Source organism: Cavia porcellus, unplaced genomic scaffold (assembly GCF_034190915.1).
Source record: "Cavia porcellus strain 051 isolate PalLab524CR breed Dunkin Hartley unplaced genomic scaffold, mCavPor4.1 scaffold_19, whole genome shotgun sequence".
NCBI classification, from domain to species: Eukaryota; Metazoa; Chordata; class Mammalia; order Rodentia; family Caviidae; genus Cavia; species Cavia porcellus.
This window is the reverse complement of record NW_026947502.1, coordinates 6,279,658-6,306,263: the sequence shown is the minus strand read 5'-3', so window position 1 is coordinate 6,306,263 and position 26,606 is coordinate 6,279,658. Positions and strand designations below refer to the sequence as shown.

Here is a 26,606-nt window from a genome sequence, read left to right as displayed (position 1 = left end):
ATCCATAATGCTCTTTAATAACAACGGCAAGCCAGAAGATCATTCATCTTTTAAATAATCTTTCTGGGCTGGACCCTGATAAAGAGCATCTTCAGCTAAGAGCAAACTGCATAGTTAAAATTAGGTCTAAAACAACAGAGAAGGGCTCTGGGAATAGCGCCCCTCTCCCCAGGCACGCTTCCAGCTACCACCAGGCTGAGTTGATCAAATGCTTTAAGAACAGAAACACTCAACATCACTTTCTCTTATTTTCATGAGGATAATAGCACTTCCTGCTCTTAAAGAGAATTTATTGCACGCGTTTCTTTTGCAAGATAAGTCCCAGAGGCCAGCAGGCCTTTCCAGCTGGCAGGAGCAGCAGTGTTTCCGACTAATTGAGAAGTGAATCCCGCTCCCCACCACCCCAGGTTTGCGCCTCAGAGACCAGGTACTTGGCCCACAGGAAGGGTTCCCCACGCCCTCCCCAGCCACCTCCCAGTGTGGGAAGGACCTGCTGTATGCTACAAAGGTGGCTCAGAACCACAGGGGCAAGCACAGAGCCAGCTTTGGGATTCCCGTTTTATCTCAAGCTTGTGAGTATTTTGCGTGTGACTACAACACATGCCAGATTAAAGATGTTATCTTGAACATCTGGATGATGCTTCTTTCCCTCCAGGAACGCTCTTAATGTATCTGTTTTGCAGCCCCAACAGAAGCTGGCCATCACCTCCACTTCAGCCTTCTCCCAGGGGAGGCGGACACCTTTCTTAAAAGCAAGGGTCAGCTGCAAAGCTTTGTCCTCTCATTGCCACTTGCTGGTTCCTAACCCCTGGCAGAAAAGGGTTTTAATGGGACAGCGGTTCTGGGACACACCTCCTTGCTGGCTCAGAAGTTATTTCCCCTCTCTCCCCTAGTCCCTGTCCCTGAAAATGAGCTGGGGTCAGCGAAGGGGCCCCGGGGAACTTGCAAAGGCCTCATTCTCCCAAGGCCACACTACCCTGCCACCAGGGCCTACACAGGAGCTGACCACTGCATCCCATCTCCCACCCAGGTTTTCATTTCAGGGTGGTCAATTTCTCCCGACATCCCACTCATCTCTGAGACCTCCCTGGCCCTCTGGCCCATGGGTCTCTGGAAAGGTCAGTCACGTGGACAGAACACAAACTGCAGGGCAGGTGTGAACAGGTAACAATCATGCACGAAGGGAAAAACTGATCACTCGCCAGGGGACACAGAGACAAAGCCCGAACCTCCTGGCAAAACTGGCCACGCCTCCAGTAAAGGCCACTTTCCTGTGGAGGGCACCTGCATCCTGCGACACAACACAGGCTTCCTGGGGACGCACAGCCCCTGGCACTGGCCCGAGCACAGAGCCAGACCTCCTCCTCAGCAACCTCACCCGCTCGCTGATCTTACTCAGCACCTGCAGCTCAGCACCCGGTTCCTGCCCACAGGCTGACTTCTGGGGACAATGACTTCCTGAAAACACTGCTTCTGTCCTCCCCGTGGCCTGTTGGGGAAACCCCCACAGCCTGGCTTGCTCTTCCTCTTTCTTCTGTCTTCTGCACCTATGGAAGAAGCTAGGGGAAGAGAGCTATGCCCAGCCCACCCACTCCTGCCTCTGCTGAGGTCTCCAACCCAGCTGGAGAGCCCCTGCCCCCTCAATCCCACCCACCACAACTTTTGATCACAGCACACCAGGAACCCCTTGCTTTGGTGAATGGAAGGGAAGGGAAAGTCAAGACCAGAGCTCTCGGACCCTGGCCCCAGTACTAGGGCTTTACAACAATACAGTTTTGGGGCTAAATCCAGGACACTGAAGTGAGAGTACCCCGGGGTGGGGTTGCGGGGGGGTCTGCTATTAGTCTGTAAACGAATAATCTCTGACTAAATTTCCAGAGTTGCGTCCCGCCAGGGGTTAGGAACTAAAACAGGCTACCTTATTTGGTGAGACAGGCCTGGCTAGAAACTCAAGACTGTAGAGGAATTTACACAATAAAGCGGGTCTCCAGGCAGAGAAAATCCCCAGCACCAGGATTTCAGGGCCAAGAGATGGAGCTCAGCAAGGGCAGGCAAACAGGAAGGCTGCAGGCTGAGACCTGGGCTCAGTCCCCATCCGGCTCTTCCTTTGTCCGGCTCTTCCTTTCGCTGCCTAAGGGGACCCAGGGCGGACATCAGACCTTATGGACTTCCACCAAAAGTCCCCACACAGCTGCCAAGGCTTCCTGGGCCTGGCCCCACCAGCCCTCTGCTCAAACGCCTGCACTGCCCTGCCCCCTGGTCAGGGAGGGGCCGTCCACTGGGTGAGGGCCAGATAGGAAGCTGGGCCTCAAGGCCGCAGCCCTGTCCAGGGTCCTGACTTCTGGTCAGTACTTTCTTCCATCCTAGGCATCTCCTTTGGTGTTAAGGGCACCCCGATTTGTACCCTTGGGGCAGCAGGCAGTACTGAGAAGGACAGCCCTATCTGTCTCACCAAAACACAATCTGAGCCATCGTCACACATCAGAGGGGCTCACTAGACACCCCACTGTGATGCGAAGCCCTCCAGGGTCTCAAACCTGCCCCCTGTGCCCACTAGTATGAAGAGGCCAAGTGAACCCTGAGTTCCAGGGCCACCGAGGGGTTTTTCTGTACCTCGTGAATGGCTCTGCAAGTGTGCCAGAGGCCTGCCCGACTGCCACATGGCACCCGATCAGGAGGCTCCCAGAGCCCCTTGCCCTAGGGTGTCCAGAGCCCTTGGCCCCCAGGCCTGCCAGACCTGGCTCTCCCCTTCCAGCCCATTCACAGAAAGAGAAGGGAGTAACCCAGCGAGCAGATTTAGTGCAATTTAGTGCAAACACTCTCCGCAGCCAAGTCCCTGCTCTGTTCTCCGCCCTTTCATGAGCCAAATAATTTGGAAGCTTTCATTGATGGTGTCTTCTGGGTCCCACGATAACTCAGGATTTATGGCGGCCACAGAGCTCAACCTTCTCACTTAGGGGATGAGGGAAACCTCACAGGCTGCTCTCCAGCCTGCTGTGGGAAGAAAGGCTTGTCCTTGGCCAACGTTCAAGGCTGAGAGGACGTCTCAGCCCTCCTGGAGCTCGGAGGGGGCTGGGGCCTCCCACTCAGACCCCACAGCCACCTGCAAGAGGCTCCTGGCTGGGGGGGGTCTGACTCTATTTTTAGGTACAAAGGCTCTGGGCTGGAAAACCCAAGAGGCAGGGGAATTTTCTCCCCCATGCAAATTGCTCTTGCTTCTCAGCCTTTGCTGACACCTGTTTCCTCCCAGCCTAGTCAGATCCTGGTGTCATGGCAGCTGGGCCCCGGAGGCAGCCCGCCCCCTCTCACCTGAGCTTGGACACGGAGACTGGGAAGGAGTCAGGCTAGAGACCAGCCCGGAGTCTGGGGAATTCGGGCCAACCCTAAGAGCCTCCCAGTCACTCCAAGCCAACCAGCCAGAGAGCAGGAGGGAAAGGCAGGTCCCTCGCCTCCCAGAAAAATAAAATGAAGCTACAGCAACTTCGGAGCCGCATGGCTCCCAAGGCCAGGAGGACATCTCACCCTGCCTTGGGCTCCCCAGGCTGCCCGTAAGCGCGGTCCACTCTCCGGTCCACTCTCCGCTCCGTAGGGGTAGGGGTGGGGGACAGTAAGAGCCTCAGTCCCAGCACTGTGCCCCCTCTCTAACACCTCCCTAAAAGGATCCCCAGAGCTAACGGCCATTCATCTCCACCCCTCCCCCCAGGGGGCCAGGGTGGGGAGGGGGAGTCTCAAAGGACTGACCTCCATCCCGCAACGGGAAAGTCCTAGGCTTGGGCCTCCTGGAGGTGGAGCCCTTTTTCAAATGCAAAGCCTTCTGGAAGCCCTCCTAGGGGCGGGCTAAAGACAGGTACCAGAACTGCCTCGGAGGTGGTGGAACAGAAGAGGCAGGGATGGATGGCTGGGAAAAAAATACCTTCCCCCAACTCAGACCAAGCGCTCTGCAGATGAACCCAGGGCTTCCCCACCCCAAGGTCATAGAGATGTGATCTTGAGACCCTAAGTTTCTCTTATCTACCAGACATTTCAAGAGTCCTGAAATTCAGGGATACTTTTAATAAAAAGTGCTTTTTAAAGATGAATAAGTCATGAAGAAGACGGATGTGGTGGCATAGCCCTGTAGTCTCAGCACTCAGGAGACTGAGGCAGGAGCGTCACCGCCAGTTCAAGACCAGCCTGGGCTACAATGTAGCTCAATGCCAGCCTGAACTGCATTGTTCCACCCTGTTTTAAAAAGACCAAAAAAAAACTACAGTGTGCTATGTGGAATGATCGTCAGCAGTGTGTGCCTAACGGGATGGCTCTGAGGACCCATCCTTCAGCCTAACACCGGCTCTAAAGCACGTTTTTCCCCTCAGATGGACATGAACGGCTTGATGACAACTTAAAAAGAAGCTTAGGGGGCTGGGGATTTAACTCAGCAGCATAAGTGCCTGCCTTGAAAGCAGGCAGTTGTGAGTTCGATCCTTGGTACCAATAAAAACGAAAAAGCCAAAAAAAAAAAAAAAAACGAAGAAGCTTAGGTGACTGCGCCTCATTGTGACTGGGGTCCCCCTGGCCTCCCTGTTCACTCCAAACATGTACCTGTACCAGGAACTCACCACCCCACTCTCGGCCCCAGTAACCCGACCTGGGCTTCTAAGAAGCTACCCACCTCCGAGGGCTTCTTTTCTTTCTGCCGGGGCCAGCCCGCCTTGGTGCTGCTGGGCAGTTTGGAACATCTTGATGCTGACGTAGATGTAGCGTGACCTGCAGAGAAAGAAGGACCGGTGCGGGGTCCTGGAGGGCCAGGCACACCACCCACCCACACCAGGGTACAGGGCTCAGAGCTCAGCTCTGAGAGATCTGGAGAGACCCCTGTGTCCTGCTCTGGGCTTCAGCCTCCCCACTCATCCATCAGAAGGGCCGGGAACGGCAGGCAGGTGCATTACTGTGTGACTCTAGACAAGACAGACCCTGGTCCTCCGCTCTGTCTTTCAGTCAAGGGGTGCTGAGTAAGCACCCTGTGCCCTCTCACTCGCCACGGGTTAGGGTTAGCATGATCTTCCCGGCAGAGCAGGACAGTGGGAAGCGGCTTTGAAGCAGACACAGCAGACCACCAGGCTGGGACTTGACTCTGCCCCTTCCTAGCTGGCCAGCGCTGTAAGCAAATGAGCTCATCTCCGAGCCTCAGTTTGCCCTTCTATAAAATGGAACTGTGATGGTTTGTACAAGGATCCTCCAAAGGCTGACATGCTGGAGATGTGGTTCCAGGGTAGTGTTACTGGGAGGCCCGGTAAACATTTTAGGAGGAGGCCTTAGGAGAGGGACTTACGTTACTGAGACCAATGGATCAAAGACTGAAACCTCCCAAACTGTGAGCCCAATGACTTCCGTGTAATAAGTCAGTCACTTCACACGTGTGTTTCGTCACAGGGATGTAGAGCTCACACAAAGGCCCAGAGATGAATAGTCTTCCATGGGCTGCTCGAATGGCATTGTGCTTATGGGGTCTAAGCATGGCCCCGGCTCAAGGGGATTCCTCGGTAAGCCTCAGCAGTCACTGCTAGGCTCTAAGGCCCTTGCTAGACCAGGTCCTCTGGTCCTATGAGTCAAAGAAGAGCAAGCAGGCTCACAGGCAGACCCAAGGCTTTGGGTAAACAGGAGCAGCAGCCTTGGAGAAGGGCACCGTGGTAGGGATTTGTATGGCTCAGCCCTGATGCAGCTCCAGGGCTCGGCTGCCCAGACGGCCACTCGCACATGTGCCGGGCCCTTTCGAAGGGCTGAAGTGAAGAAACGAAGCTGTGGGTCTTGGTTCTGCTGAGCCAGGCTGCAAGCAGCTGCTGTAGCTACAAAAGGCAGATGCTGTCATCTCCGGCTATGGGGAAGACAGGCTGGCCAGGCTGGACACCACGGTCAGACTCAAAGGACAGTGAATGAAACCCAGAGGAAGGGAAGGGGCTGAGACCTCACCAGCCGTCCTAGCACCTCTAGGCTTTCGGGGGGCTGTGGAACTCAGGGAACCAGGAGGGGATTCAGAGACCCCACTAATCACAGGCTTGGTGTTCTTTGACTCATAGGACTAGAGGACCTAGCAAGGACCTTAGGGCCTAGCAGTCACCCTTGGTCACCCGGGGTGAACGCACAAGTCTGGAGTGCTGCAGGCTCGGCCTCCCTGGCCCCAATTGCTTCCTTACCCAGGTACCTCCAGCAAGGCACTCAGTGCTGGTTGTACCCCACTGGTGCTGTATCTGCTACCCACAGACCTAGCTTCTGCCCTGCCCCCTAAAAGAGCCGCTGTAGGACCTTACACTGGAGGGCAGCTCTCACCTTGCACTAACCTCCCTGTCTCCTCTGCTCTCAAATTGCAGAGCCCCATTTTCTCTTTGACCATACACCATGGTTCCTCACACTCACGCAGCCAACTGACACCTGCTCCACATGCAGATCTACCCGAGAGTCTACTGCCAAGAACCCATGAAATTTGGGCTTCTCCGTTAATTTCATTAGTCGACATTTACCTAGCACCTACTATATGCCAGACTGCAGCTGGAGAAGACGTGAGCCCTCTTATCAAGCCTTTTCCCATTGGTTGGAGAGATATTTATCGGGTAATAAAGAGCGACAGGCTTTAGATGTCACGCAGACTTCCTAAAAGGGAAGTCTCAATAGAAAGGCCAAAAAAGGACTTTTTTCTTCTGCCACCCAGAAGTACTATGTGCAAAGGCCCTGGGACCAGCTGAGCTACTCCAATCACAGCAAAATGAGTAGAGACCTAGAGGGGAAGAGAGCTAAAGCAAAGGGCACAGAAAGGCCCTGCGGGTCATAGGAACTAGCTCAGGAGCAGAGAGCCCTGGGTCGATTTATGTTTCTATCACTGCACTCCTTGGCCAAGCTGTGTGGCAGCCTCTTCCTACCCCGGCCTCAAATGCTTTCCCCATAGAAGCCCCAGATGGGAAGGCCTTACTGTCACTGGTGTCAGAGTTGTCACTGCTGATGGAGTATTTTCGTCTCTTCTCTTCCATCTGCAACAAGAGGCAGGCAGGTCTGTTAATACAGACAGGCTGGAAAGTCTCAGCGGCTCAGAGAACCACCAGCACCCCTCCCCACACCCGCGCCCCTCCTGAGGGAGGGGAATAAAGTAAGGCTCTGCCCAGCCCCCTTCTGCCTTCTCCTTCCTGGCCTTGCAGTCTCCCCGCCCGCCCACAGTGGCCCTGTGCTCTGGAGCAGAGGCCTCGCCTGCGTCTCCAGAACCCAGAGCCCTCGGAGGAGCAGAGGTCTGGCCAGAGACACCACTCCCGGAAACCTGGTCCCAGCAGAAAACCCGTTCCCAGGTCAGTCCCCTCCTGAGGGTGCCCCCCCACACACACTCACACACACACACACACACACACACACACACACACACACACACACGAGCACGTGTGCGGCAGGGGAGGAGACAAGGAACAAGACCGATCCTTCCAGGACAGTGCCATCTGATGACATAAGGGATAAGCCAGCACCAAGGGCACAATGCAAAGTGGTGCCCAGCAGGGTGTGGATGTAGGTGGGGGCAGCTGCCTGAGACATATCAGAACCCCAGGGTGACTGACCAGGGTGACTGGTCCTGGGCGGGGCCACCAGATCCTCCTGTCCCTCATTGTCTCTCCCCTGATAAAGGCTCAAACCAACTTTATCTCAACTGGGAAGTCTCTCACACACATTTCTCCCTTCACCCACTGTCTTGCGTCCCAAATAACCCAGGAACTGCAAGCTACTAGCTCCATTCAGAGCAGGCTCAGCGCCTTGTCTTGCTCGTAACTGGCTGCAATGAGATTTGAACTTTGAGGCTGAATGAAGTCTAATCTCCAAGCCCAAGCCGAGCTGTCTTTGTATAAACCATTAGCTCCAGACAGCTGGAAACCTTTTTGGATGTGTATAATGCTAGAGAAGGAGCCCAGAGGCTTACACAAGCCAGGCAAGCACCTTATCACTGAGCTAAGCTATACCCCAGCCTTTTTTATTTTTTTATTTTGAGACAGGGTCTTCTGAAGTCGCTGAGCTGCCTGGGCTTAGCATCAAACTTGGAAGCTCTCAGCCTCAGTCTTGGGAGGAGCTGGGATTACAAGCGTGCACCTCTATCCTCTGCTCTGTTGGGAACCTCTTCCTACCCGCTGCTTCTTCTAGTCCTGCAGGGTCCCGAGTGGCAGAGGCTACTCTCATCCCATGGGACGGCAGGGGACAAATTGTGCCGGGTCTCGAGGCTGGTCTATGCCCGAGTTCTATGCAGAGATACAAGTCTAGAGTACTTTCTACCACGTTCTCAAGAGCTGAGAATGGAATGGCTTCATAGCCCACAGCCAAGCTCAGTGAAAGAGTGCTGTCTCCAGGAAGAAAGCCTCGCAGCCCCACCAAGTGCCAGCTGACCAGGCTGCCCGTCCTTGCTTGGGTCTCATCTGCCACCTAATACCCACCACTGCCTGCCACCCTTGCCCTTACCCTTAGTCTGTTTCTGCTAAGACCTGGGGTGTCACTGTCCTACTGCAGCCCCAAAGAGACCAGGGCACATTTGCTCAATAAGGCAGAGACCAGGAAGCCCTTCATGTCTTGCACCTGACCTCAAATGGGAGCATCTCTCCACCCCCGTGGGCCAGCAGAAGGGCAGGAGGGTTACTGAGGCTGCCTGCTGCTCAGTGAGTCCCCAGAGGGCAAGAAGCTCAGGGACCCTGGGTGGTGCTGGCAACACAGATGCCTAAGAAGCCTAAGAAGCAATAGCAGCTGACTGCTAAGCACTCCTGTCATAGAAAGGGGCATGATGTGCCACACTGGGACCTTGCTGGACCCTCAGAAATCTCCAAGTGGCAGGTGGAGGTGAAGGCTGCTTCCCCTTTACAGGTGAGGAAATTGAAGCTCAGAGGTTAAGCAACTTGCTCGCATTTAGCTCAGGAGACCACGCTCTTGACCTTCGGTGCAGCGGAGAACGAGCAGCCTGGCAACCATACCCAGCGACCACAGCGATGCTCCCTGTCCTCCCAGGTCCCGGTGTCAAGTGTGCAAGAAAGGCCACCTCTGACAGAGCCGTGTTAGTGGTGGAGCAGGAATCGGGGAGTGGTGCTATCCACACACTCACCCCTCTTCATCTGCAATCAGAATGGGAATTACATTTTTCTTTCCAAAAAGATTGCACATTCAAGCTAGGGTCCCCACAGCACTCAATGCAGAAGTTGTGGGGGCTGGGGGTGTAGCTCAGTGGAAAGGCACATGGTCAGCATGCACAAGGCTCTGGCCTCAGGTGAGGGAGCAGGAGTTGGGCCAGGGGGAGGGGGATGGGTGAGAAGGACTGGGTTCAAATCCCAGCCCTATTATTCAGGCCAAGGTTTTACCTCCTCCCAGGAGGTAAGCTGGATCTGGAGTTTTATATCAACCTCCTGAATTTAAAAGTACTGGCAACTGAGTCAGAGTTTTTCAAACACTTTGAAAAGGCCAAACTAAACACATTCACGGGCCAGAATCAGCCAGCGAGTCTCAGCGAGAGCAGCACGGAGCCCTGAGTATTGGGGCTGGCCCTCCACACAGGTGCTGGCACCGAGCACCACGGCCGCCTCAGGTTACAGGGCACAGTCCTTCCAGGTGGCACCTGGGAACACTTGGGCAGAAAGGGCAGTGACACGGTACAGTACGGGAGGGCCGTGGAATGGACTCATTCACTACACATGCCCATCTCACCATGCCCAGACCTGCACCTTGCTCAGGATCTGTCTCCCACAGTGCGCCAGGATCACCCCTTGGGTGATGGCCGCCCCCTAGGAGGCTGTTATTAAGGGAGCAGAGTTGGCGGTGGCTTAATTGGAATAATAACTAGGCTTCAGAGGGAAGCTACAGTTTTGTGAGTGCAACTTCTATCCTTTGAACCCCGTCCACTGCAAAGGCCTTCCTGCCTCCAGTGAGCACCCAGTCACCCTCATAAAAGGTCCTCTGCCCCAAGTCACCCTCCCACCCCATTCCAACAAAGGGAACTCCTTTACCAAAGGAAGAAGGCCAAGCAGCAAAGACAGGTGGGCAAGGAGGTGGGGACACTTCACCTCGGCCCCCCCAACCCCTCCCAAAGCTCTGTGATCCGTTCTTCATTCCAAGCACTCACTGTGTGGGGACAGAAAGTGGTCCTGAAATCCTATCTGTAAAGGGAAGGCAGTGTCTCCTTTCCCTGCCATTTGCACCTCCCCAGCCTGAAGACACAGGGAGAAGCCCCCTGTGGACTGGGGGGTGCTGAGTGCTCCCCGGAAGCAGGAGCTGCCCGCATGCTCTGCCCCACCAGGCAAGTTCAACAGTCCCTCCCTCCAGATCGCACTCTGTTTTCCATCTCCCTGATTACACCGCTCCAAGCCCATCTCATCTCTTGCCTGGGCTCCTTCTTCCTTTCCTAGCTTTCACTACTGCATCCCTACAAAGCAGGTTCCTCACAGTCGCCTGTCTTTTTATTTGCTGGTGGTGGTGGTGCTGAAGACGGAAGAGTCTCCTCGCACGCTAGGCAAGTGCTCTACCACTGAGCTGCATCCCCAGCCCCAGAGTAATCTCAAAGATGCACAAATCAGGTCTCTCTGTGCCCCTTCCGAACATCTTTAAAAGGCTGCCTGCTGATCAAAGGACCACTCTCAAGCTCCTGACCACAAGACCCTACGCAATCGGGTTCCTGCTCGCTTCGACAAGTTCACGGTGACCACAAGCCCCTTTCTTACCACCTTCCAGCCACACTGGCCTCTTTTGACTTCCTCAAACAAGCCAAAGACTCCACAGTTCAAGTCCTGGGCCTGTAACGTTCCTCTCCCTGGTATACACACTTTGGACTTTTCGTCCTTCAGGTTTAGGCTCAAGTTTGCCTTCATCAATCTTTCCCATCAACTTATCAACTAAAAGAGTTTACCCCCCTGCTACTCAAGGTCTGCAGACCATTCACAAGTAGAATATCCTTCGCACTGCATGCACGAAGGACCATGTTTTTCCCCGTCTCTGCCATAGCCCCTGCACCCAGGACAGCAGGGAGTGCTGGGACCACACAGCCCAGTTGGCCTCCCTGCAAACTGCAGGAGCAAACACCCCAGCCCAAGATTTGGTCCTGTTTTCACAGCCTGCCTTCCCTGTCTTGACCTCACACATTTTCCATGAGACTTTATTTGGTGGAGCTCCTGGCTAGCGATCAATGTCAACTCAGTAATAGGGCACCAATTTGATGGCAGATGTTTTCTTGGCAGCCAGGCCATCGGTCTTAGTGGGAGCCTTGAGTGTCGCCTTGGAACACCACTGCCCAATGCCAGCCCCCGTAAATACCTCTGTGCAAATAAACCCCAACACCCCGAGCTTCCATTAGCGCCCTTCCAGCTGACCCATGGAACAGTGGGCCTTTCAGGCTTGCTACTGCCTCCATCCACTGGGCAGTTAAACACCCCAACCTGGCCTCCGCCTCTCCTCTCCAGGGGCCACAGACCTGGCCTGCCACCACCACACACAGCAGGATTTCGTCCTCCTCCAAAAAGGGGGTGGGGGAGGGCAATTTACCATTCCAGACACAATCTTTCAAAGAGAAACAAAAACTCTCCCTGTCTGAGGCAGACCGCTAAGGCGTGTGTGTAATAAGATGCTAATACAATTTAATGATATTTCGGCTGGAAAACCTGTCCTCAGAGCCTCCTTGTGTCGGGAAGGCCAGACACTCAGAAAACAAGAGCTGCTCACTTTTAAACCGCTGGAAGCAGGGGTCAGAGCCCCACTCTTTCCTATCTCTCATTAACTTTAATGCCTTCTCGGGGATAGTAATTGCAGTTACAAAAATGATTCTGTGCACACGGGGTAGAGGGAGGGCTCCTGCCGGGATTTCTCCACACTAGTTCTCAGACTTTCTCCTCCAAGCCTGGGGAGCTACCAGAGCCCGCCTGCCACTCCAAATGTCCCAGCTCTCCCAGACACATCCAAGCCTTCCTTCCAAGCCTCCAGGGTTCCCGGGTCACACCAAGGGGACCCTGAGGGAATGACAGCTCTGTCGGCTTTGTCCTTCAGGACTTTCCACTCTTTCCCTCCAAAGGCCATGGCTTGGCCGGCTCGCTCCCATATCTGACTGCCCCTGGCATCTGATTGCTTCTCCAGAGAAAGGAAATGACTCTCCGGCCCAGTCTAAAGGTGAAACATCAAAGGACAAACTACACTCAGGGTCCTCCCAGGTCACTAGCAGTAGTAAGACATGGTTAATACTAATTAAGGCCTGGTACAGCCTTGCTTTTGGGTCACTCCCTTTCTCTCCTGCCCTTTCTTTCTTTGCAATGCTGGCAATGGAAACCCCAGGGCCTTGTGTTAGGCAAGGGCTACACCACTAGCCCTGGGCACAGTTTATGCAATATATTGCTTATTAGTAATTATAATATAACACTACATTCACCGTGAGGTAGAGACTGTCATTAATCCCATTGGCAAGTGAGGAAATTGAGGTCCGGAGCTGCGTCAGGTAGTTAACTGAACAGCCAGGTTTCAAAACAAGGCTGACATTTTACCCTTAAGTGGGTAGCACACAGATATCCAGGCCCACAATACCCAGGGTGGGGCGGGGTATTCCTAATTCCTGAAGCTCCTAGGACCAATCTGTTCAGGCTCCTAAACTTCACGTAGGTACCGGTAATTGGATGCCCTGCGAACTACATGGTAAGGACTCTTGGTTAGGGACAGCAAACCAGGGGTGTCCTGCCCAGGTCTTTATCCTGGTCTCCTTCAGGAGAACCTCAAGAATCCAGAGGTCCCCAGACAGCCTGTAGCATGAGTTATGAAGAATCTGGACCAAAAATCTCTCTGCCTTGAAGACAAGAAAATAGCCTTCTTCGTTAAGTGAAATCCCAGTTTTAACCAGAATATCCTGCCCACAATCTCAAAGATGTGGAAATCAGTGTCAAAGGCCTAACTTCTAGACCTCAAGGTGCATCTGGGGCCCGGGCGGGGCAGTTTCCCTGTCACCTGTCATTGAAAGCTAAACGGAAGAGACAGCTGACAGCCTCTTGGATTGGTGCTGCTGGCCTTCTGGCCAAGCAATTTATGGAAAGGAAAAGCATGTTGATGGGAAAACATACTGGAAACATTTGCTGCCTCCAGAACCCAAACAGCTCTGTCCTTAAACACTTCATCTCCAAAAGTGCTGGGGAGACCCTTGGCCAGTTTCAAAACCAACACTATGTCCTGCTGCCCTGGTGAGGCTGCCCTGGGTGAGGACTTCCCTTGGAGGAGCATTCACCCTGGAACCAAATGCTTTTCCACTCCAAACAACGCCAACAGCACTCAGGACAACAGAGAGGGCTCCAGATCAAACAAACATTCTTTTTTCCCTACCATGCAGACTTTCTCAATAAATTATTCGCCCACTTCGGATCAAAGCCTGTTTTTGCAGCCTGTGACCTAAAAAGCAAATATCATCGCTTAAACATGAAAGCCCTCCTTCCTGCCTGGGTCAGCTTCATTACTCATTCCTTCCCTCCTTTCAGTTATTCTGTTGTTATTTTCCTCCTCTGCTTGGTAGACGGCTCTAGCTCGGCGAGTCCCAACCCGCCTGAGGACGACTGGGACAGGAGGGGATGGTGCATTTATTTAGGGCCCTCCTAAGGTGAGGAAGGAAGTCAGGGCAGAGGGACAAGCAGCATCCCGGGAACCCAGGAAACGGGGCCAGCACTGGTTGGCAGCTCTCTGTCTGGTCCTTTAGCCAAATGTCCTACTAGGAATCCTACCAGTGAAAAGCGTCAGTGCCACTCTAGAAGGGCACTGGAGGTCCTACCACCTCTCTGGTGGTACAAATCTAAACTTAAGGGTGCAGCCTGACAGTTCATCTGGGTTTAGAGCTGAGGCCAGCTGGGTCCCTCCTTGTTCCCCTCTGGGAGGGCTCTGACTACCAGCGTTGACCCTTCCCGATGACCACACCCACCCACTCACCCACGCTGTCCCTGCATCAAAGTTTATGCCTCGGAATCTCACAGAAGACAACCGGCCAGTGCTAGGCCCAGAACCGAGGTTGGGAAAACTGCAGAGACCAAGAATGCCCGCTGCAATGTGCCCTTGGCAAAAAAGAAACCTGGCGCCCCTCCCCCTCTCCAGCCCCCCGCACGAGGCCTGCGGCCAAGCTGGTAAAAAAGTGCCCCGGCCGGCTGCAGCGGCTGAGGGGATAAGTGTCGAGAGCGCCTCCAGCCTGCCCCTGGAGGCGGCCTGCGGGACCGCAGGCTGGAGGCGCGCCGGCGTGATTCCGACCGCGGGAGCCGGGAGGAGGAGCCGGAGGTAGCTGCGGGGGGCTCCGGCCCTGGAGAAGGAAGGGCAGGAGGCTGCTCCGGCCAGGGGCAGCGCCGGGAGGTGGGTGGCTGGACGCCTCCGGTGGGGGGAGGAGCTTCGGAGACTCGGGGAAGGGCACCCCAACCCTGGAGGGCTGGGGAGGGGACGATCAAGCCGGGCAGCGGTGTGTAGTAGGAGCCGGGGCCGGGGGTGGCTGGGCCTTTGGAAGCTAGAGTGAAGCCTTCCTGCCTGTCTCGCAGGCATCCTCATCTTCTGGCGGAACAGCTACCAGTCGCCAAAATGACCCTCCTCTCATTCCTTGGCCAGAGGAGGGGACGATTTAGAACCGAGGGATGGGCGGGAAGGGACCGTGGGGAGCCAGAAGTCTGCACCCTGGCGGGGAGAAGGCGGACGGGAGCCGCTCCGCAGGCGCAGGCGAGTGGGTGGGAAAGAGGGAGGGACAGGGAGGAGGTGAGGCCGGGAAGATGCCTCTGCCGGGGGCGGGGCGGGGCCGGGGATCCGGCAGAGGGACTGCAGCAGCGGCGGTGGGGGCGGGGGCTGCAATGTCACTCATTTGAGGGTCAGGTGAGTGAGTCCCAGGTAGGGTTTGCCACTTGCCGGCACCTTTCCTGTACCACCCAGGGTGTAATGGTGGAGGCGGAGGGTCGGGGACTGCAGAGCCAGCCCCGGAGCGGGACGCGAACCGGCAGAGTTGGGAGAAGGTAAACAAGGGCCACGCCCCCTGCCGTCGCCCCGCGGGCGCACACCCGCCGCTCCGGCCGTCGCCGGTACATTTCCACTCTCTCAGCGCCTGTCCCCCGCCGGACTGCCCGCGCAACCCCGGAGGGGGCGCTGTCCCCGACCGCAGCCCGCGCCCCAGGTACGGGGGCTGCGCACCCTCCACTCACCTGAAAAAGGTGTCCCCCGCCCCTCCAAAAAAACTGTGTCTAATTTGTGCAGAGCCTCTGAGCCCAGGAGCCGAGCATGCTGCCCCCGCGTGCAGCGCCCGCGTGCACCCAGCCCGGAGAGGGGGCGCAGAGCGGAGGCGGTGGCCCCCGGAAGGTGTCTGGGACCGGACCGGCTGCACGTGAGCCCAGCGCGGGGTCATGTGCACCGGCTCAGCCCGGTTCGGCGCCCGGACGTGCTGCGTATCAACAAAATGAAACTCGGGGCGACAGGAAGGGTGATAGCTCCAGGTTCTGCGAGCCCCCGCCCCGGCCGCTCAACCTCCCCCTGCACCCTGCCCCAGCCGCAGCCCCTCTAACCAGCCGGAGCCCGCGAGGCAAGTTGCAGCCCCGGCGCGCCCCCGCCCGCCCGCGCCCCCTCGCCGGCCCAGGGGCGCTCTGCCGCAGTCATTAATAAAGAAGGTCGCCAGGCTCACCCTTCCAAAAGTTGTTGCTTGCGCCCCTCTCAAGCTCCCCGCACTGTACTCTTTAAAACACGACTGACCAACATGCGCAATCTCTCCCCTGCGCTGTGCATCCCCCACCCCCCGCGCTGGCTTCCTAGAACAGGCAGCCAGCGAGAGAGAGAGGGAGCGAGCGAGCAAGAGAGAGCGAGGGAGCTAGGAGCGCTGGCAGATCTGTTGCAAAAATACAAAATAATGCCGTGGAGATGCGCAGGGCCCATCCGCCTGGGGCTGGTTCTTACCTTGCTCCGCGGTGCCCTCCCGAGGGGCGCTGCCCTCGGCTACGCGCCGCGGCGGGGGCCGGCGCGGGAAGGATGCTCCCGAAACCAGGAGCTCCTGGGGCCGGCGCGGGAGGGAGGGCGGGGGGCGCACATCCATCCGGGGTCGTGGCGAGGGAGGTGGCCCGGCCTGCGGCGTCCCCGGCCCCGCGCCCCTGCTGGGGACGGTCAGCTCGCCAGAGCCGAGCCGGTGCCGCTAGGAGTGGGCGCAAAGTAACTCCATGGACGCTACTCACCCCCCACAAAAATAGCCTCCAACTGCGATGGCCGCGGTCGGCACCATTCACCAACCCCCTGTGTATGTTTCTGTTTCTTTTTAAACCAAGACTTCCTTGTGATCTCTTTAGAAAAAAAAATGTGTGGGGGTGGGGGTGGGGTGGGGGCGGGCAGGAGGCGCGAGGGAGGGGGAGTAGCCACTTTTTTCTAATTCACTCGGATCTCTGCTCCCCACACCCCCGGCGGCCCCCCCCCCCCCAGTTGTTTGGCTCCGGCGCCAGTTCAGGTAGCGTTGCGGGCTCCGGGGTGGGGGTGAGGGTGCCCTGCCCGGCCCCCCGGCCCGCCTGCACCCGGGGCCCGGACTCCTCGTGGACTCTGGGGTGCCCCCAGCCCGCCCTGTCCCCAGGGCCGGGCCCGAGCGGCTGCTGCGCCCGTGCAAGTCCCGTCAGGTCTGCTCACACTTCACACACACACACACACACACATACACACACACACACACATACACCCCGCCCCTCCACTCACTCACACTTTCTGCTCACACTCCGCCCCCTTCTCACCCCAGACCCGGGCGGCGCCCCCCGCCACCTTAAAGAAAAAAAAAAAGCAAGCTTATACTTAAAAAAATCTTTTGGCGCCATATTAATGACGTACTTAAAATTTGCCATTTCTCCCTGCGTCAAAAAGACGTTTCTTTGCAAATAACAGCCTGGAGGCGACACTCGCGGAGGAAACGAGGTTTGCACTGAGCACCCCGTCTACCCCCCAGAGGGGGCCCCGGCGCTGAAAGACCCTCGCCCCAGGCCCTGTTTCGGAATGGCTGATTTTAAAATATGTGAATTGAATAAATCGCGTGGCGTTTTGCAGTGCCAGAAGTGAGCAGAAAGTGCTGGCGAGCGGAGGGGAGGGGCGCGCACGGGTCTGGGGGAGGGGGCGCGGCCCTCCTCCCCCACCCACACCAAATGGAAACTAACCTTCCGGGCGGGAGAAAGTTGAAATTGTGGGCGACCTCAAGGAAAGAGGGGCGGTGCGTAGAGAGGGTCCCTCTGGGGCTCGTCGCCCCCTCCCCCATCTCGGGTGCCTCCAGGCGCCCGGCGCTGCCCCGCATTTCCGGGGGGGTGTGGAAAGCAGTGATGGGTGGGTGAGTGGTGGGCAGCTGCAGATCCTGACTCCGGCAGGAGTTTGCCCCGGGGCAACCCCTTCCCCCTCGATCGTCGCCTAAAGGGTTAAAAACCGAGGGGCAACTTCCGAGGGCTGGCACTTGGCGCGGAAGCGGGGCGCCCCCCTCCCCACCCTTCGCCGCCTCGCCCCTCCTCCTCCTCCTCCTCCGGCTCCTCTTCCCGACTTGACCTTGTGGTGCACAAACAGTGCGCTCGGATCCTCGCAGTTTCTGGAAGAAGAGCCTGCGCTCGCCAGGCGGGCGGGCTGTCGGGCGGCTAGCCGGCGGTGGCGGGGCCTTGGGCCGGTTCCCGGAGCCGCGAACCACACCCACCCACCCCGCTGCGCCCGCCGCGCTCACCTTCTCTCTAGGAAGAAGGGCTGCCTCCTCCTGGATGGGGAGGGTGGGGGGCAACCTCGAGCCTCTTCGGCTGGGAAAGTGGGCTGGCCTTGAGATGGAGGTTTGGGGAGACCCGCAGCCTGGCCTGACATTCCCGGGCATCGCTGCCAACTTTTCCTCCCCGCTCCCTCTAAGATGATCCAAAGATTTTTTTTTCAACTCACCTTTGGCTTTGAAGGCACGTGGGTGAATCCCTTTCCCTCTTGGAGACTGAAGGTTGTGGATTCTTCTTTTTCCCTCCACCCCTTCCATGGGAAGATAAATATTCAATTTACATAAGATGACATTTATGTGACAATTAAGAAGGTTCCCCGATGGAATATTGTGAACACATTTGCTTAGAGGAGAAATAAATCTAATAATAAACAAATTCATAATAACAGCTCCAATCTTCCGACAGGGCGGATTGTCTACACAACAAAGAGAGAGATGATGGATGCTGAAATAAGCACTTTTTGCAACGAGAAAGAAATATGAGCTCAGAGGGAGGCACTGCAACATTTCTCTTCCTTGGCCTTCATTCACAAAGTGCAGGGAGGCTTGTCTGGCAAGAGAAGGGGCCGGGTATCATCTCGCAGTGAGAAGAGGCTCAGGCTGTCAGTGCTCAAGTGGTAGGATTTTCCCAGGCCGAGGTCAGCGCCTGCAAGCCCCGGTGTTGCAGGCTGGGAGTGCGGAAGCCAATGGCTCAATACTTGGCTTCTAATCCAGGTTTGCAGTGGAGGAGCTGTGTGATGGGGCCAGTGACTTCACCTCTGGATCTCCCACCTCGGCCTAGAGTGAGCTGATTGGACTTGAGAAGCCATGGTGTGCACATATACATCAGATGTACCGACTGAGCCTTGTGTGTAGTGCAGGACCTGACTCAATGCACAGTTCACAGGACTGCTTTACTGGGTGCCCATTTGTTTGTTTATTTGTTTATTTTTTAGTGCAGGGCCTTGCTTGCTAAAGAGCTGTTTACCACTGAGCTATGATTCCTCTGGTGCCCCATTCCTCTTCTGTGTTTTTTGGGGAAGGGTCCGAGTGTGCTCTGAAAGTTTGAACAGTAGAAATCTTGGGGGAAACGATTTGTATCTTATCCTCTATTAAGACCCATACAAGAGCTTCCAACCCAGCATAGGGAGGGCGGGCCAGGAGAGAAAACCGTGGTAGCTGCTAGCCTTCATGGGCAAGGTCCAGCCAACAGTTTCAGCAGGTGTCTGGGGTACAGGTGGAGGCACAGACAACAGACACAGGCAGAGTTTGCACTGGCCCTGACTGCAGGGGTGGGGGGTTTACATGCCTTGCAGGACAGGACTGGCCCCTCCTCCTGGCTATCAGGAGACCTGAGCTGGAATGGGGAAGTGCTTTGGCAAGCAGTTATAAAATGACCTCAAGGGATGGAAAGGGGGGGACCATTTAAAGAGCACCTGCTCTATGTGAAGGGTTCCATTTTATCCTAGTTAAAAGAAGTCTTACAGTGTTCAGAAGAGTTTAGTAACTTACCAAAAGCTGATAAGTGGTGACAGAATTGGCACCGTGGTGTCCAGGTCTCTAAGACCTATGTGGTTCCCATTTGACCACACTGTTAGAAATTTTTTTTAAAAAGCATTGTTTTGGTTTGACTGGGGCTGGGGGACCAGATAGCTGTTTTGGCAAGAAAGACAGTTTGATGAGTAGCACTTTGTCTCTGAGACCCAGACTCTGTGGTGAAGAGTCCTTGGAAAAAGTGCTTTTCTGGTTGAGGAGCAGAGGTCCTTCAGAATCCTGGTCCTCTCAGCACTCTGCCTCTGTCTGAGGCTGACCTTTTGGAAGTGTTAGTAAAATGATCATAATAAAGCTGATTATAACTTCTTCATCTGGACTGAAAGTCTCACAAATCATTAACTTTTTGCAGGCGAAGAAATGAGCTGCAGGATTTGATAGGGATATAATCATTCATTTTGTCCCATGAGAATTTGTTGAGTGTCCCCTGCATGCCAGGGAGCATTCTAGATGTCCTGGACCCAACTCAATGGGTCAGGCCCAAATGCCTGGTCTTGTCCAAACTTACTAGAGGAAGGAGATGTAAAAATAGATAAAAAATGTATCGTTTGACAGTCATTAAGTGCTATGGAGAAAAATTAGATAAATAGGAAAAGGGGGACACATGGTGTTGGGGTACAATTTTAAGTAGAATAGTCAGGGAACATCTCATTGAAAAAAAAATTTTTTTTTAGTGTACTGAGAACGGAACCCAGCACCCAGTACCTGCTAGGCAGCTACACTACCACTGAGCTATATCATCCACCCTTTTGAAAAGTTTTTATTTTGAGATAGGGTCTCAATAAGTTGTCCAGACTGACCTTGAACTTTTGATCTTCCTGCTTCAGCTTGTGAATGCAGTGAGACCCTGTAAAAAAACAAACAAACAAACAAACAAAACTCAAGGTGTGAGCTGGATGGGCCCTGTGTGTGTGTGTGTGTGTGTGTGTGTGTGTGTGTGTGTGAGTGAGTGTGAGGGTGTGTTAAGAGAGAGTGTTAGCAGCCAGGGCTTCTTAACATGGAGTCCACAGATGCACCCCTCCATAGGGCTATGGTTAGAATCGAAGGAATCTTGACCTTCAACAAAAGAAAAATATTACAACTTTATTTTCACTAATTAAAATATAGAATATTCTTCAATTACAGAGACAGCAAATTAGTGATATTAGCAGCACCTGTGATACTGTTACTAGTACAAATCAGATAATTTCATATCACATTCCGGTCGTTGCAAATACCTTAAAATACAGTATTACACTCATCACTGCTTCAAAATTATGCTGCTAGCTCTAATAATTTAATGAATTAACAAAGAAGCACATGCATATATTACTTTTTTATATATGTTACTACATTGCACATTGCTAAAGTATGCCGAAAGCTGTATTTCAGTATAATCAGCTTCGTTTGTAATTTGTGGAGCTTCTTTTATGGTTTAAAAGATCTTAAGCTTGGAGTCCACAGGCTTCACAGACTCTCAAAATCTACAGCACACACACACAAAAGAGCAAAGAACCCTTGTCTCTACAGAGACTAAAAATGCAAAGACTGTGACAACAGGGTGATTACCCTGCAAAAGGCAGAGATTATACAAGGCCTTGTAGGACATTCCTAGGAATTTGGCTTTCGCTGGTGATACGAGGGTTTTGAGCTGAAGAGTGATATGACCTGACCCTGGATTTTGCAGGTCACTTGGCTGTCACATGGAGAACAGACAGAAGGGGAGAAGGCTTAAGCAGGCAGAGCGTTGAGGGGGTCACCTAGTAAAGCAGGTAAGGATGATGTCAGCATGGCCTACAGTGGAAGCAGCAGAAGTATTCACCAGTGGTCCAATACTGTGTCTTGACAGAATTTGCTGATGGAAAGAGAGAGAAAGAAGTGAAGGCTGATGGGGCCAGGGGTTTAGCTCAGCAGTACAATCGCCTGCCTGACAAGCTCAAGGTCATAAGTTTGATTCCCAGTGCCAAAAAAAAGTTAAGCATAAATACGAGGGTTTTACCTTAAGTCAGTTGCAGAATGGAGTCATCCTTAACTAAGATGGAAGAAACTAGAACGAGCAGGTTTTGGGAAAGGGTTGGAAGTACCATGCTGGATACAAATCTCCAGAGACCTGTTCAACATGCAACGGTAAACATCTCATAGGCAGCTATGAACCGCAGCCTCGGCTCGTCCTAGCTGAAGATACCACATTTTCAAAATGGTCAGCAGGTAGATGGTATTTAAAGGTATAGGGATGCTGGAGATCATCACAGAAATGAATGTAGAAGAAAGGACTCAAAGATGTACTCTTAGGCCACTGCAAGGTTAAGAGTCCATAAGATAAAGAATTATCAGCAGAGATGCCACTCACAGAGATGCGTCTACAGAGCAAGAGGGATGTCCTAAACACCAAAAGGATGTCTTAAATGTCCTAAACGAAGGTATTTCAGAAGGGGGGAAGCCCTGTCCCCAGAGCTGCTGAAGACTGAGAATTGATCATTAGGCTCAGCAAGGCGGATACTACTGGTGACCTGGACAGAGCCATCTCCATGAAGTCCGGCAAGCCAAAGCTCGCCTGCTCTGGGTTCAACAGAGTGTTAGTTGATAGTTGCTACAGTTTGTCCCAGGATTCTACCTAAAAATGAGCTATCCTCTGTGCACATTTATCCAATAATGTATACAGAGATGATAACCATGCAGCTATAGAATTCAATTTAGAGAAATAAAAATACTGACTACAAAGAGTTCAGTCTAGCAAACTGTTCACAAATGAAATATACTCCATACCTTACATATGGCTAAATATTAATAGCCTGGGGGTTGGGGATTTAGCTCAGCGGCATAAGCACCTGCCTTGCAAGCAGGCAGTCGTGAGTTCGATCCCTGGTACTGATAAAAATGAAAAAGACAAAAAAAAAAATAATAATAATAGCCTGAACATCAATTTTGTCAGTGTAATAGACAAGAGAATTAAGACTGTGGGTTCCAGAGTTAGGGTTAGGGTTAGGGTTATCCTTGGCTTTGTTTGAGTAAGTTAACTTTGTTTTTTTGTGTTTGTTTATCTGTTTGGGTGCCGGAAATTGAACTCACCACCTCACATTTGCCAAACAGCCACTTACACCAGTAAACTAAACTCCCAGCCCCAAGTTAACTCCTTTTTTAAAATTTTTTATTTGTTTGGTTTCTTGAGACAGGGTCTCACTATGTAGTTCAGGTTGGTCTCAAACTCACACTGATCCTTCTGCCTCAACCTCCCAAGTGCTGGAATTCCAGGCGTGCAACACCATGCCCAGATCCAGTTAACTTCTTTGTGCCTTCGTTTCCTTCCCTGATTTCTGGGCCTTAATCAAGGATTCTCAATGGGCAGGTCTGGGATAGGGCTCTAAGATCTGTGTTTTTAGGAACATTCTATCTGTCTGTCTGTCTCTCTCTCTACCTCTCTCTCATTGTTGGAACTGGAGGTTGAATTCTGTAATTGAGTTAAATCTCTAGCCTTTTATTTTTTTTCTTTTTGGTACCAGGGATCAAACTCAGGACTCCATGCTTGCCAAGTAGGTGCTTACACCACTGAGCTAAACCCCCAGCCCTATCTCCAGCCTTTTTCAAAAAAAGTTTGAAACAAGATCTTGCTCAGGTTGGCCTCAACCCCAAGATCTTCCTGCCTCAGCCTGCTAAATGGCTGGAGTTACATGTCTGCCCACCACATGGCAGCACTGTGGCATTCTCAGTGCCCTTGTGAAGCGCTGAGAGCAGGTTTACACGGTTCTGAACATCAGCCTAGCACTCGGTAATTGCTCACTAGACAATAGCTCTTCTTCCAGGAGGCTTTACTGGGAACAAAATAATCCTTTCAGATAACTTGCAATTTGTGTCCAGAAGCAGAAGTCCAGCATACCTTAAGCTCTTTAGCTGGAAAAAAGTAGCATAAGGTTTGTCCAGCATTCATGCAGTGAATATTTAGTAGTGCCTTCTACGTTGCAGGCAGTCTTTAAGGGCTGGAGAGACAGAAAATACGCGACCCAGTAATGTGTCTGAGTCATCAAGGCAGGCAGAGGCCCTGGTGCAGTCAGCCCCACCCCAGCAGCCGCCCCAGCGACAAGTGCGAAGCCCTCACTGACACGCAGGCTGCTGTTGACGCCTTGCCCTCGCAGTGTGGGGTGTCCCTTGATCTGGGTGACACGGCACAGACTCACCTGGGGTCTTGTGCCCCTATGGAGGTCTAGGGTGCCAGCTGACCCTGATGCTTCCAGGTCACAAGTCATCCTCACGGAGCACGGTTTAGAGGCGGTTTAGAGGTTCGGGAATTCGGGTGCCAACGCCTGCCATCCTATTGGGGCTCGTGGGGAATCCCGAAGGGGAAGGGTGGAATCCGAGTGATAGACACAGGTGTGGTTTGCTCACACTTCCTTCCGATTCCTCTGCTTTTAGAATCCGGTCTTTCCCCTCCCACTTCCAATCAGTGGCGTGGGGCAGCCTCTTCTAAAAGAGCGCGAGTGTTCATGGCTTTGGCCATTGGGTAACCATTTCCTGAGTGCCTAGTATTATTCCAAGACCTGTGCAGAACACGTATTTGGCATTCAGGAGAGGATGGGATAGCGGCTTCAGCCTCTCCCGGGCTCCAGGCAGGAAGAGCAGCTGCGGCCCAGGGCCAAGGGACACGCTTGCCAGGGCTATGTGCGGCTGGAGACCCTGCCTGGCAAGGTCCTGGCCTGGCGCTGACAGGTACATTTCTGTGTACGGTGCTCTGGAGCATTGGCCAGCAGCTCAGAGATGGTGCTGACCAGATGATTCTCAGGAGACGACTGGAGGACGTGCCAGCCGGGCCACCTGTCCCTTCTTAGACCCCCAGACTTCGCCCATGGCCACAGATGGCAGCAGAAGTGAAGATCCCTGGAGCCAGCAAATGCGTCCTTGGAAACTGGCAATAGCCAGTAAGTGTGGCCAACTTGGGCCAGCCAGTGAATGTCAAAGGGCAGGGCATCTGCTCTGAGCTGAGGGGCCCAGCGCAGCCACCACAACCCCAGGCGCTAGCACTGAGTCCAGCTGAAAAGTGTGAGCAGAGCATTCTCGATTTCCCCAGCATTTCTGCTAAATTAAAGCACATTTCCCTCCACCCGACAGACCCTGCCCTCCGATGTACTCACCTATGGTGAGTGTGCAAGCTGGTGCATGCCTATAACCCCAGCTACCCATGCAGCTGAGGTAGGAGGATTGCAAGTCTAAGGCTGGAACAATTTAGGGAGACTCTGTCTCAGAATAAAATAAAAAGCCTAAGGACATAGCTTACCAGAGCACTGGCCTAGCATGTTTGAGGCCCCGAGTTCCATGCAAGGTACAAAATAATAATAGTAATAGCTGGGAGTGGTGGCACAAACCTGCAATCCCAGCACTCAGGAGGCTGAGGCAGGAGGATCACTGCAAGTTTGAGGCCAGCCTGGGCTACAAAGTGAATTCAAAGCCAGCCTGAACTGCATAGCAAGATCCTATCTCAAAAAGACCCAAACTGCTACTACTACTACTAATAATAATAATAACAGCTTGCCATCATGGCCAGCCTGTAGTTCCAGCACTGAGAAGGCTGAGGCAGGAGGATAGCCATGAGTTTAAGGCCAGCCAGGGCTACAGAGTGAGTTTAAGATCATCCTGAATTACAGAATGAGACCCTGTCTCAAAAAGCAGAAAAACAAAACAATTTATAAATACACCTACAGGATCAGTCTATCTATACTAAGACAATGAGCTTCAAGTCCAGATCCTGTCTCTGCAGGACTTGGGCTCACTTAATTAATTTATTTTTCCAATGCTGGGATCAAACCCAGGGTCTTTTGATGCTAGGCAAGCGCTCTGCCACTGGCCACATCCTCAGCCCATAGGATCTGTGCCCATCGAGGCAGTCAGGTGGGTAGACTGCTGTCGTAAATCAAGCTGTTTTATGAGCCTGGGGGTGAAAGAATTTCTCGACCAAGGCCTGAGGGTGAAGGTGGAAATGGTGCATGAGTCTGCTTTTCATTACTGTAAGAAAATACTGTGTGGGCTTGAGTGTAACTCAGTGGTGTGCAGGACCTAGGTTCAGGACACAGCACTGCAAAAAAGAAACATAAAAACCCTACGATTCAGTGCTTTGCAAAAAGAAGAGATTTTTAAGCTCGAAGTTCTGAAGGGTGAAGGCACAGCCCTGCACTGGCTTGCTTCTGGTTCCAAAGCACTTGGGGGGCAGATATTCTCCCCTTGCAGGAGGGCACTTGAGGAGGTGGAGTCTCGTGGCAAGATGGCAAGGCAGAGGTGGTCTGGAGTTCCCGCTCAGGTTCTTATGACAATGTGATCTTCGGAGAACTCTCCAAGGGGCTGGGAAGGCAGCTCTCCTCTAGCATGGGTGAGACCCTGGCTTCCATGTCCAGTACAAAACCAAAAGCCTCACTCTTGGAGGAAACCAGCACCCCCTGAGGAGGGCAGGGCCCCCAAGGACCTTCCCATAACCCCCCTTCTCACACTGAGGGCCAAGCTTCAGACACGTGAGTCCTGGGGGACGAGCCACATGCAGACCGGAGCATCTGGAGCATCAGAAGTGACCAGGAGGTGAAGGGTGTCCCAGAGACTGGGATGGCATCTGCCGGATCAAGGGGCATGCAAGGGGCACGCAGCTCAATGCTAACCAAGGGATCTCCTGAGTAAGGAACTTTCCTTTGTGCAGCAAAACGTCTTAGGAGCCATTTGAGGTGACAGTGAGGCCTGCAGTGGTCACACATCGGAAGGAGGACACCAGAGCGTGGCATTCACTTCCAGGAATTTCCTCCTTAAAGACCCCTAGTGTGGGACAAGGGGACCTGTTTGAGAAGGTTATGCTCTGAACCCCAAAAAGCTGGAAGCCACTTGAGCATCCATCAGTACAGGACCAGCTAAGTAAATCACAGTACCACAGAACAAGGTGGCCGCGGGAGAAGGGGCAGCGTGTGGCTATATGCCTCTGCATTAGACAGAAAGTGTCAAGTGACAGGCAGATTTCAGGGTATCGCGTACCCTATGATCCTGTGTGCAGTTAAAACACTACACAGTGAAAGCTGGGGAGCAAACCTAGGACCTTATGCAGGCTAGCAGGTGCTCGGCCATGCGGCCACACCCCCAGCCCCAAAGTTTTCCTTGTTTGTTTGAATACCTGCAGATACACCTGCAGACCCAGGGTCGGGGTCACTCTGGGCTGCCCCAAGTGGACTAGCCTTGACTAGAGCCTTCTCACTGAGGCTGATCTCCAGCGGGTGCCTGGGGCCTCCCTGAAGTTGGGCAGGCTGGGCCATGACTAGGGCAGTTGGAAAGAGGTTCCTGAGCGGCATGGCTTCCAGAAGGCACCTCCTGTGAGGGCAAGTGGAGTGCCATTTCTGCCCTGCGCACTTTGAGAATTACCTGGCAGATGCTAACTGGTTAA

General features: G+C 53.7%; 2 protein-coding genes across 8 annotated transcripts in view; one reads left to right on the top strand and one right to left on the bottom strand.

Moving 5' to 3' along the window:
* The window catches only part of Jade2 (jade family PHD finger 2), a 44,431-nt gene extending 26,742 nt beyond the window's left edge, over positions 1 to 17,689 (bottom strand). Inside the window, exons 1-3 of one of the 7 annotated variants that reach the window (XM_063230657.1) lie at positions 17,666 to 17,689; positions 6,944 to 7,001; positions 4,652 to 4,746 (exon numbers count right to left, since the gene is read on the bottom strand). In XM_063230657.1, coding sequence (XP_063086727.1) covers positions 4,652 to 4,746; positions 6,944 to 7,001 — 153 coding nt within the window. In that variant the 5' untranslated portion in view covers positions 17,666 to 17,689. Of the gene's footprint in view, positions 1 to 4,651; positions 4,747 to 6,943; positions 7,002 to 15,152; positions 15,293 to 15,625; positions 15,774 to 15,894; positions 16,270 to 17,120; positions 17,425 to 17,496; positions 17,626 to 17,665 lie in introns of those variants that run through there. The other 6 variants (XM_063230661.1, XM_063230659.1, XM_063230658.1 and 3 more) reach the window with 6 other exon arrangements.
* Positions 9,229 to 15,635, top strand: LOC134471740 (uncharacterized). Its single transcript, XM_063231374.1, has 5 exons — positions 9,229 to 9,250; positions 10,616 to 10,671; positions 14,167 to 14,325; positions 14,887 to 14,966; positions 15,205 to 15,635. Exons 1-5 carry the CDS (start codon positions 9,229 to 9,231, stop codon positions 15,506 to 15,508), a joined length of 621 nt encoding a protein of 206 aa, XP_063087444.1. The 3' UTR covers positions 15,509 to 15,635.
* Positions 17,690 to 26,606: the final 8,917 nt, after the last annotated feature.

Bases quoted from the DNA above. Each gene is read 5' to 3' on its own strand.
- LOC134471740 (XM_063231374.1), top strand. From the start codon at position 9,229: ATGCACAAGGCTCTGGCCTCAG. The intron at 9,251-10,615 runs GTGAGGGAGCAG...ACCACTCTCAAG, and splicing joins GCACAAGGCTCTGGCCTCAG to CTCCTGACCACAAGACCCTA. The intron at 10,672-14,166 runs GTGACCACAAGC...GAGCGCCTCCAG, and splicing joins CTCGCTTCGACAAGTTCACG to CCTGCCCCTGGAGGCGGCCT.